The sequence below is a fragment of the Nomascus leucogenys genome, chromosome 14, assembly GCF_006542625.1.
Source record: "Nomascus leucogenys isolate Asia chromosome 14, Asia_NLE_v1, whole genome shotgun sequence".
Taxonomy (NCBI): Eukaryota; Metazoa; Chordata; class Mammalia; order Primates; family Hylobatidae; genus Nomascus; species Nomascus leucogenys.
In genome coordinates, this window is record NC_044394.1 from 35,436,403 (window position 1) to 35,448,520 (window position 12,118).

General features: G+C 46.5%; 1 protein-coding gene across 1 annotated transcript in view; it reads right to left on the reverse strand.

Moving 5' to 3' along the window:
* Positions 1-3,177: 3,177 nt before the first annotated feature.
* Positions 3,178-12,118, reverse strand: part of ADD2 (adducin 2) — a 111,611-nt gene continuing 102,670 nt past the window's right edge. Inside the window, exon 16 of the mRNA XM_003262521.4 lies at positions 3,178-10,068. Within this exon, the coding sequence (XP_003262569.1) occupies positions 9,758-10,068 (311 nt within the window). The 3' untranslated portion in view covers positions 3,178-9,757. The remainder of the gene's footprint in view (positions 10,069-12,118) is intronic.

Here is a 12,118-nt window from a genome sequence, read left to right on the forward strand (position 1 = left end):
ATTGCTTGCTACCTTATTCTAGTCACATGCCTTTCTCCTTCTTGAGTTATTCACTTATATACATTTTCCAATCCACTGGACACGATTGTCTAATTTTTTTCAAGGGGTGGGCTTGGGATCCTTCCATGTTTAGACACGTCTTTACTTTCTCATCTATGATAAATAACATTCAACCTGCTATTGATGGCTTATGCCTCGTATTTACACATAGCAGTGTTTTTCAACACTAAAAAAAATGTTTCTTGACTTAAAGTGCTCCCTTTTCATAACTGGCTGATCTTTTTGATAAATGGTATATTAATAGAGATTTCCTTAACCTTTCTCCTGCTTCTTGCAGTAACTCAGTGGCATTGAGGACAATGTGTTCTAGTTTCTCAGCTTGGTCTTCTTTTAAACTACTAAATTGTGACGTGATTTTTCTCCATGCTTACTCTTAACACAGTGATATCTCTATCCAGGTTAGAGTTGGCTGCTGTCAGAGATGTGCATCCCCCTGTGCAAAGGCACAAATGAAGAGAAAAGGAACATTTTCTATTTCTTATGGTTACATTTTGCCAGATTTGAGATCCAGTTATCTGGGTGGCAGTGGTGGAATCCACAATAACTTGGCTGAAAGTTTCTTTTTTCATATTTATCCAGGTAACCAGGATTAGGGGGGCCACGGCACCCTTTCTTGATTGTATCTGGATTCTGGTGCTTCACATCCCTGACTTCCTCACTTCTTCGTTACTTAGATCTTGCAAACAGGGCCCTGGCAGTATGAACCCCAACACTTTGCTCATTGTTCTTGAAACCAGCAGGGGCCTCCACCACATTTTCCTGACGATCTCTCTGCCACCCTCACTGCTCCCTCTGAGTAGGAGTTGCCTCAGCTGTGGGTCCTTCCCACTTCTCCAGCCCTACTTTCCTTTCACATGTAGTGAATTGCGGGTTTCACTTCCTGCAGTTTCAGTTACCTGTGGCCAACCAGGGTCCAAGCAAATTAAATGGAAAATTCCAGAAATAAACAATTCATAAGCTTTTGTTGTTGTTGTTGTTTTTGAGATGGAGTCTCACTCTGTCACCCAGGCTGGAGTGCAGTGGCACAATCTCAGCTCACTGCAACCTCTGCCTTCCAGGTTCAAGCAATTCTCCTGCCTCAGCCTCCCAAGTAACCTCCTGAGACTACAGGCGCCTGCCACCACACCTGGCTAATTTTTGTACTTTTAGTAGAGATGGGGTTTCACCATATTGGTCAGGCTGGTCTCAAACTCCTGACCTCAGGTGATCCACTCGCCTCGGTCTCCCAAAGTGCTGGGATTACAGGCGTGAGCCACCACGCCTTAAATTGTGTGTTTGTTCTAAGTAATGTGCTGCAATATCTCATCATCCCACTTTGTTCAGTGCTATCTACCTGGGAGCACAAATAATCCTTTGTCAGTGTATTCACACTGTCTACAATACCTGCCCATTAGTCACTCAGTAGCCGTCTTGGTTATCAGATTGGCTGTAATAGTATCACCATGGGTGTGTTCAAGTAATGCTTATTGTACTTTTATTGCAGCACATTAATAGTTCTAATTTATTATTATTGTGAATCTCTTACTGTTCCTAATTCATAAACTTTCTCAGAGGTATATATGTATAGGAAACTATCATAGTGTATCTAGGGGTCAGTGCTATTTAAGGTTTCAGGCATCCATGGGTGGTCTTGGAAAGTATCCCCAGCAGATAAGTGGGGACTGCTGTATATGCGCTGGAGAAATTTCTTAATATTTCTGGCAGATAGAGGGCACTCTGCTCCTACGTTTGTTTCCCTTTAGTCATAGTGCAAACCTAGGAAAAGTCCAACTTGTGGGTTTGCGTGACAATCTTTTTTTTCTTTTCTTTTCTTTTTTTTTTTTTTTTTTTTTGAGACGGAGTTTCACTCTTGTTGCCCAAGCTGGAGTGCAATGGCACGATCTTGGCTCACCACAACCTCCGCCTCCTGGGTTTAAGCAATTCTCCTGCCTCAGCCTCCCAAGTAGCTGGGATTACAGGTGCCCACCATCATGCCCAGCTAATTTTGTATTTTAAGTAGAGATGGGGTTTCTCCATGTTGGTCAGGCTGGTCTCGGCACGACAATCTTAAACTGTAGCAAGCTTTATAAAGTGGTGTCAGCAGATTGACTATTGTCCTTGACCTGACTGATGCACACAGCTGTGAGAGCACACAGAAGTCATATTCCTTACAGGTGGATTCCTGGGTGACTGCAGCAAGGGAGAAACTGATGGCTTTGGGGCACCCGAGGGGCTGGGTTCCTTGTTTCCAAGTTTATAGGAGGCGTGGAAACTTCAGGGTACCTAGATGCAAGAGGAGGAAGAGGGGCTCTACCCTTGGATACAGGCAGTCTGTGGAAAGCAGACCTGCCCAGAACAGTGGGCCTGAGAGTGATGACGGGGACTGCTCTTGTGCTCAGGGCACCCGGCAGTGAGGAGCAGTGGAAAGAGCCAGGGCTTGGTTACCTACAAGACCTTAGTGGAACCTGGGCTTCACCACATATTAACCTGTGGCCCAAGAAAAGTCTCCTTACTTCATCTGTAAAGTAAGTAGCAATAACAGAATCACCCTCTGGGTTTTATGGGGGCTCAGTGGGTGCGATGCATGGGATACTTAAACAACACCTGCCACATATGTGTGGATGCTCAAGGAATACTGAGCTTCCACAGTAGTTTTTGAATAAAGAGGAGCCAAAGGCTCTCTTTCCTCTTTTCTCTCTTCCTTTTTCCCCACCTAGTCTCTCCATTCCCCTTTCACCCCTTGGGGTGACTTCTTAGCCCTCTCCAAGATTCTCACTCTGGCCCGACACCCTTTTCCATTCCAGCCTATAGATCTGCCGCTGCTGCTGCCCTGCAGGGCCATCCACACGTACGTTTGTGCAGTGCTCCTCTCCTATCCCAATCCCCCTAAACTGAGCTTCCTCTACAGAGCTGTTTCAAATCCACATGGCCATTTCCTTTTCAGGGGAGTCTAGTATTTTATAACCGCCCTTCCCAAATCAAAACACAAGTAGACATATGTTCAGCTTTCCACGTGTCAGAAATGGCTTCAAGGGTACAATTTTCTTGCATGGTCCATGTTTCCACAGGGCCCCCTTTCTGACTTCTCCCCTGGGAGCCAGGATTGCTGAGGAGCCGACAGAGATGGGGCACACACACTGGGAAGCCAAGCACGTTAGATTTACTAGGGTCATATCTGCAGGTGAGGTAACAGCACACACATACAGAAATTCACGGGCAGAGATGCCACCCCAGCATCACCGTCAGACACCAAAGCAGCAGGAGGGCTCAGGAAGTGGCTTTGGAAAGTTCTCGTGAAAATCAAAGGGCAGCTTTGGTGCTCAGAGATTCAAACAGAAAACTATACAAAACCAACCCATAAATATATATATATATTATATGTGTATATATATAAAATTGCAAAATAAAAGCCCAAGAAACTAACCATCAATCTGCACGTCAGTGGCTCAAAAAGTGTTAGCATAGAGAAAGGCAAAACCATTTGTGGGGGTGATGCATACTCCAGGGGGCTGGCATTTCAGTAGCAGAAAGAGTATTTACATGGAACCCCTATTTGAAACCTCACAATACTAGGAAAAGCTAAACACAGACAATGTATGTACAAGGGAAGACAGTAAGTACTCTTGCGTGACGATTGTCAGACACAGACATTTCACTGAAACCATCCATAGCTTTAGAGAACACTGCACTCTATCTAGACTGGGTTCCTGCTAGCCTGTACCCCAGCCAGGCGATGTCAGGCTCTGGACCATATGTTCTCCCCCACCTGGCCTCTTCCTGGAGAGGGCAAACACTGGGATGTTGGTTGCAGCATAAATTGCAGGAATTTAAAGGTGGGGCAGTCCTCGGCTATCAATCAATCACCCACAAAGCAGGACCAACAGGTGTGAGGTGGAGTGGAAGTGTGGGGGTGGGGTTCCCTGAAATATATTCCCATTTTATAATGTGTTTCCAGTGTGGCCCCTCTGCCCTTGGTCCAATTGCCATCCTCCTTCTGATTCACTTTAAAAGGGGAGATCTGGCCTTTGGGTTTTTAAACATTATACAAGATAATTTGCTGGGGGAGAGAAGAATTTAGGGTCTTTCTACAGTTATTCTCCCACCACCCCACAAACTTACATTTTCTTTAAACTACCTAGAGATAAGCAATTTGTCGATCACAGCTGGCCTCAGTTCGAGACACAGTGAGTGAGGAGAGGAGCCCAGGACCCGACTACTAGAAAACCGCCAGTGCTTTCTCACGCTGAGCCTCGGACTCCAGCTTTGCCTTAACCCCTTCCCTGCATCAACAGTGATCATTTCTCCCCCATCTTCAGGCCCCAATTTCCCATAGCAACGACCCAGCTTTTGGGAAAAGCTAGAAGTGGCACCAAACATCAATATAGCCAAACCTAGTATCACCTAAGTATGAACCAATGCGACCCATTGTTTCTGTATATATAAGAACACTCCCAGCTGGAGATTCTTCCTAATTGTTCCTAAGACGAAAAGCCTACATTCTCAAGGGAACTCTCTATAAAAATGATGAAGGGTGTTCTCCACTAGAGGACACCCCACTGAAGTCCCCGCACTGCTTCCTGGTGAGCGTGGCTGCTCACTGTGAGAGGTAAAGGGATGTTGGTCATGCCTTGGTGACCGAGCTCTACATGTGGTCTCTCATTTATGAAAGAAGGTGTGCCACATCTGAATAGGTTGGTTAGATGGGGCTTCTGGAAGTAATTACACTCCGTGTATGCTTTCTTATGTTATGGTGCAAGTGGAAATGTGCACAGATAACCAATGTGCACATTTCATGAGTTTAGAGTCACTACAGGCCTCTTACTTCTTCCATGAAACTATCCATTTCAGAACAGATGTGAAACAGATGATAGGCTGCCCCATTGGCTTTTAAATTGTAGGGTTCTCTGTCCTTTCTGTGGGAGTGGAGAGCTGAAATTTAGCCTCTCCCTCATTTCTTTTCAGACTCTTTGAGTGCTAAGGTCTTAGAGAGTTCAACCGAGCTCAAGTGATGAGAGAGAATGTAAAAAGACCTGTTTCCTCTACGCTCAGAGTCAACTACAACTGTGCCAACCAACTCTAGGGCTTCTGCTGACCTACATGTGTAAAATGAGTAAGGGGTAAACGTTCTCTCATTTGTTCAGTAGTCAAGAACTGATTACCCTTGTCCCAAAACTAGAACATAAAATTCACACATAAGAAAAAACATGTCAGCTGGCACAGTGGCTCATGCCTGTAATTCCAGCACTTCGGGAAGCCGAGGCAGATGGATCATGAGGTCAGGAGTTCAAGACCAGCCTGGCCAACATGGTGAAACCCCGTCTCTACTAAAAACACAAAAATTAGCTGGGTGTGGTGGCGGGCTCCTGTAATTCCAGCTACTTGGGAGGCTGAGACAGAAGAATCGCTTGAAAAACCGGGAGGCAGAGGTTGCAGTGAGCTGAGATTGCGCCACTACACTCCAGCCTGGGCAACAAAGAGCAAAGCTCCGTCTCAAAAAAAAAAAGAAAAGAAAAAAGAAAAAACATGTCATGCAGACCTATGGGTAGGCTGTGTGCCTATCCTCCACATACCTTCATGGAAAAATTGAAAATTATTTTTAGACTTTCAGAGGCGAATCATGGTGTTGGGCAAATGGTCAAATCCATGGTAATCAAAGAAGTGGATTTATAGCATTTTCCCCCACACTGGCAGTAGCCCTGCTACAACAATGCCAAACATCCGAATGACTGTCTTGCCATGTCACCATGAGCAAGTGACAGTATCATCCACAGGGAATGGGATTCAAGTTCAGTCTACATGGATCAGTGGCAGAGGGCAGTGCTTTACAGTGGGGTTCTTACTGTAAGAACTTACTGCTCTTCATCCAATTTCCCCCAAGTCCTTTAAAAAGAACTTATCTGTTCACAGAGGAAGAACCCTGTTTTAGTTATAGGAGAGTGGAGGGGGTCAACTGGCCAAAGGAGGACAGTTACTTGGGTTGCATGCAGGCCAGGAGGCTCTTAGGGAGTCCAGATCTGGGCTAGAAGGTGTCTCTTTCTGCAGTTTGGGGGGAAGGTCACATGGTATGGATGGTTCTCTCACACCACTGTTGGGTGCAGCCAACACTGCGCAGGGAGTCGTTGGAGCCAAGCCTGTCTCTGTGAAACCATTAATCCTTCTTGTCCTCTCTCCTTCTGCCTGCCTTCCAATGGAAATAAGCTCAGAAACCGCTCCACTTCCCAGCTCAGCCAGCCACAGAGCAGCACATTGGTTCAAATGTTACCCTTTTCTCTGGCACATCCAAGCACAGTGGCTCAACCAGACATGAACCTACTGCCTACCAAATCTGAGCCCTTGAATACACATTTTCTCCAGTCAGATATTGGTCAAAGTTTTCAGCCAACTTTTATCCAGAGCCAAAGAAAATGGCCTTTCCTTTCTAATAGTCTGTAGATTAGTTTGGACCACATGTCTGTTTCTGTAGCATTTGGTGCATGTCCTCAAGCCTGGAGTGAAGTGTGCCACATTCTATGCAAGGGAAGAAGAAATGGCAGGATGGCTGGACACCTCTCCCAGCAATTCTACACCAAGACAAAATAAAACTGGAAACATTAGCTCTTTGAATGCTCCCCTCTCCTCGTTGAAAATCCCTCTTAAGGTGTTTTATCCAAAGACTTTTATGGAAATAAAATTTGCTATAGAGGAAACATTATGTAAAGCAGGCCATCAACTATGTTTTAGCACTGACATTTCAAAAAAGCCTCATAGCTTCCATGCCACCATCCCATGCCCATCCAGTCCATAGTCTCCATTCAGCCACCAAAGGGATTTTCCTAAAATGCAATTCTGATCATGACTCTATCCTGATTTAAAGGCTTCAGTGGCTCCAAACCCCTTCCATGAGAAGTCTAGCTCCTCCACACTTCCTACCAGTTTCCTTAGGATTCAGCCCTGCCTACCTATGAAGGGACCCCTCAACCCCCGAGCTTCCACGTCATGCTCTGGCAATGCCACGTTGCTCAGTGGAACCCATCATGGCGTTTCACGCGTCCACACCTTTGCACACATTCTTCCCTCATCGTGGCATACCCTGCCAATCCTTTCATTCTACTGGAAATTTACTCTTTGTTTTAAAACCCTAACAGTCATTGCTTCTCTCAGGGTTTCTCTGGTCCCCAAGATAGTTAATTGTTGCTTTCTTATGCCACCTTGGTACCCTTGCCTATTTTGCAATTTGTCTATATACCTCCTATGCTCATGAACTTCCTGAGGGCAGGAACTATGCCTATCCTCATGCCTGGCCCTTGACCCAAGCTCAATGCATGTTTTTGGAATGCATGAGGAATGAACCAACTGATAGGTTCATCTATCAATAGAAAGTGGGCCCATGGCATAAATTCCAAGAATAATGCTGCAGCAAGATTCCACCCAATGAGGCCTAAGTGAGGCCTCGTTGTCAAGGGAATACAGTGTGTTGAATGCAGAGGCAATCAACATCATCCCCAAAGTAGAACAACTCGCACACAAAAGGCTGCATCAGAGGTCGTGTTCACCATTCTCACATTGTTTGCCACTTATTATTCTAGTCATAATGATGGCTCTCTTTCAATGTCAGCATAATGACTGGTGGTCAGTGGATCCTTAACAAATACCATGAAAGGATAAATGAATAAATGTGAAATCTACTTTTTGAAAGAAGGCATCAAGGGATTGGCTTTTAAAGGCATTTCCCATATGACAGATTTTTCTGAGGCATCAGTGGGTTGTCCCTCCTAAAATTTGACCCAATCAGGAAGTAGAACAGAGATGGAGCCTGGGGTAACAGTTAGGAACTTGCACTAGAGAGACACAGTGTTGGGTTTACCTCGGTCCTAGGTCAGTTTCCTTCCTTCTCAAGAAATAGCCAACTATGGATGGTATTTCCTGCCCCAACAAGAAGGCTCTTGCCTCTCCTTTGTTGGAGGCACACAGTAGCATCACCACAGTCCACATTGACAGGAACTTCACGTGCACTGATGAGGATGAGCACAGGGAGTTCCCTACCTTTGCTTCAAGTGCTAGCATTATGCAATGGAGACCAGTCATAGAGACAAGTCCTGTATGAAAACCACCACCCCTGGGGATTAAAGTTGCCCTTTCACCATAGCTGTTAAGAGCAAGGGCTCTGGACTCAGATTGACCTGGATTCAAATCCAGGATCCAGATCTTTCTAGCCAAGTCAGCTGGGACAAGTCAATTATCTTTTTAGCGGGTCAATTTCCTCACCCACAAAATGGGAATGATCTTACCCCCCTCAAAGGATTACTGTGAGGGTTAAAGAATGTAATGTATGTGAAGCCTGCACAGTGTCTATAGATAGGAAGTGCTCAAAAGTGGAAAACCATGATTAAGAACTTTCAAAAATATTTTCACAATAGATCAAAAGGAAAAATATTCTTTCAAGACACTGTGCTTTCAAGAGAATGGATTGTCTAATTTTTAGGAGCCAACAATGCTCATTAAGCAACACCCCACGGAAGAACATGACAAGACAGTGTTGGCATTTAAAACAATAACTGTGGCCATTACCAGGCCCCAGGATAGACAGATAGGGACAGGGACAGGGACACCCAGCATTTCTCTGAGAGCTGGTGCAAGAGGATTAATCCTGAAGGGCTCATTTCTGATTCTCCTCTGCTGAACCAAGAGTGACTCAGAGTTGGAACCTCAGAGGGTGCAAGTCAAGGTGCCAAGAGTAAGATGCCAGTTTCAGTCTGTAAGCAAGTGTTTCTGGGGGTGAGGGAAGGTCAGGGGACACCTGACTACTGGACAGGAGTGAGGCAGGTACAGTGCATTGCTCCAGTTGTCATGCAAAGCTAGAAAGTCATAGCATTCCCTCTATTGTTTTGATCCTCCTTACACAACCCAAAGCCAACGGAGGATTTCAACTTCCCCAAATTTCTGCCCTGAGCATTAAACAACTTTTTCCTATGCTAAATTTGGTTTTAGTTTTGAAGTGCCTGAGATGCACAATTCAAAGGGGCCTATTATGTTGATGAAACCATCCCCAATCCTCAGGTTACATGGCTTGGCTTATGCCTGCCACCTCTTATAGCTCTTCCATCCATCATTCAAGAGGTTCTATGAAGAAAGCTCAGGGTTAATGTTTGGGGAAGTACAAGCTAAGTCATCAGCCCTTGGGAACAAAGATTACTTTCTGTTGGAGGGGTCATTTTGGCTGGTTACTTTGAGCAGCAGGGCAGGGACCCAAAGTGGAAAAGAGGAGAGATTTTTAAATGTAGAGATAGCTCCATCTGCAGGAGATTGGATTCCCGGGAAGAAATGGACCTTACTCAGGGGAAGCCTCGACCTGTCTGATTTAGTGTGAGCCTGTGAGAGCTCACGGCCCATTTCTGGCCTTCTTGCCCTAGGCTCAGATTGGTGGGCAGTATCCAAACAAAGGCAGCCCACAATTAGGCAGTGTTGTGTAGTAGAAGGAACCCTGGACTGGAAGTCAGGAGATCTGAATTCGAGTGCAGGCTCTGCCGCTAACCAGCTGTGTGACCTTGGGCAAGTCACCTGATTTCTCTTGGGCAACTGTAAAACGAAGGGTTGGTCGGGTGATCTCTAAGTTCCCCTTCCGCGTGTGGTCCAGGGTCCTACTCTATCCCTCCTTAGCCCTGTGCTTGCAGGGACAGAGATGGGAGAAGGGAAGGGGAGGAGAGAGAGGAGGCAGGAGGGAGCCCAAGGGTGTCATGAATCAGGACTCCACTTTCTCCTTCTTTTTGCTCTTTTTCAGGAAGGAGGGGGTTCGGAATTTCTTTTTCTTCTTTGAGGGGGACTTGGAAGGTGAGCCCTCTGGGGACATGGGGCCGCTGGTGACCGACTCGGTTTTGTCCTTAGAGGTATCAACATCTGTGTCAGCACTGGTGGTCATCTGGCTCAGGCCTTTGCTGAGGAGTTCCTCTGCCGTCTGCTCCTCCTCCCTCCCGTTGACCACTACCCCTTCCGGCTGGGTTGTTTCGGGCTCTGTGGTGGCAGCTTTGCTTGTTTCTGTCTTCTTAGTACCTTCTAGAAAAAGATCAAAAGATATGACCTGTAAGATTTCATTCAGGTGACAGCTTCCACCTGGGGCTAAAAGAACCATTTCTAGGGAATTCTATAAAATCAATCTGGAGTGAGGGGAGGGCCAGCCTGATGTTGAGGGATGGCTCCCAGAGACAGATGGAAGGACTGGATTCTGATCTGCACCCCCTTCCATGTGGCCTCTCCTGGGAACACCCCCTTGCAGGCCGGCAGCTCTGGGCTCTTGTCTATGAATTTAGACGGATATTAATGTCTGAAGTGGCAGGGGGCCCGGCTGGGGTCCAGCTCAGAGTTTTTCTAGGCAAGAAAGAAGAAACAGACACAGAGAAAGGAGATGGCGTGGGGTGTACAGCTTGGTGGAGACATCTAAGAATTTCTGTAACCAGTTTAGTTTCACCAACAAAAATATGGAAATTACATGTTCTCAAACCCATTTCATTTTCTACACCAGTGAGGAACTCCAAGAAATATGGAGAATATCTTCCCAGTAGGCAGAGGGAGAGTGGAATTCCTTATATAACATGGACCCCATATTTCCAAGACATGTTAGTCAAAAGGGGAAGACCCCTGGTCAGCCCTTTATAGCAGCCACTGGGGCCCCCAGGTCTTTATTCCACCTGGGAATCTGTTGGGATCACTGGCATGTTCAAGGTCAGAGTTGCTCAGGCCCCAGAAACCAAACCCTCCTGCCACCCTTTCTCCCCCTCCCCACTCTCACTCAACCTTGCTTCCACGCAACCTTTCAGATGCCTGGATGGGGTGAGAGTCAGGAAGATTGTAAAACCACAGACTGAAAAGTAGAAAGCAAGGTAAATATCATCTGATGCCTCTCCTCCCCACTGCACAGTTAAGAAGGCTGAGGAACATAGTACCATGGTGGGCAGACCTTGGCTTACCAACTTCCGGTTCAGCTTCTTTTCACCACGGGAACTGAAAGGAGTGTGTGTGGGTGAGTGTGAGTGTGTGCAAGTGTGTGTGTGTGTGAGTGGGCAGGTTGTGTGTGGTGTGAGTGTGTAAGTTTGAGTATGCAAGTGAGATTGTTTGCCATGAGTGTGTGTGTGAGCATGTGTGTGATGTGTGTGGTGTGAGCATGTGTGAACCAGTGTGTGTGACAGTGAGTGGTATATGAGTGTGGGAGTGAGCATCTACAAATGTGTTTGTGTGTGCAAGTGTGTGTGAGTGCACATGAGCATATGTGAGGGTGTGAATGTGTGTGAGTGAGTGTGTGACACCTGTGTGGTGTGTGTGTGTGATGGGCACATATGAATACAGTGTGTGTGTGTTGCCACATCACAAGAAGGAACCTGGCATGCTAGGGTGTATGGAATCATGGGTGATGTGGAAGGTATAGTCAGTGTTACAGAGGGAGTGAGTGAAGGACTCGGTTTTAGGAAAAGCCTAGGGTCTTAACAGGGGTGAAGTCTGGGGAAGTGCACGGTTACATGCAGGATGGGACAGAGTGGGGTAACTTGTGGACAGTTAGAGTGGACTAGTGAACTACCTGGGCCAGATCTCCCTCTAACAAAGTCTTTGTAACTTCTGACACTGCTGGGCAAGTCAAAGTGCCCCCTCCAGACCACTACGGAGCACCAGCTCCCTCTTGGTATCAAAGACTTTGGCCACTGCTCCCAGTCTTCCCACTGCCCAGCCCATGTCCTGTCATCCTCATCCAGTGTCCCCTCTCGTCCTGCCACGTAATCCTGTGGCCATCACTTGGCAGTACTCTTGAGTGCCATAAACCAGGCTGGACACAACCATCTCTCTGTCCACTCTCCTATTCCCACTTCGCCTGCTTTTTGCCATACCAAGCTGCTGATCCCTGGACCTCTCACTGTCATCCCAGCCGGTTCCCCTCTGGAAGGTACTTCTCTGTGTCCCCAGCCTTCACTCCATATAATGAATCACCTTGAGTGTTACTTCTTCCTTCAAGTCTCTCCTGATCCTCATTCCCACTTCCAGGTAGAGTTTATCACTCCTTCCTTTCTGCCTCTGCTATCTAAACTTCCATCACAGCATCTACAAAACGATCACACGT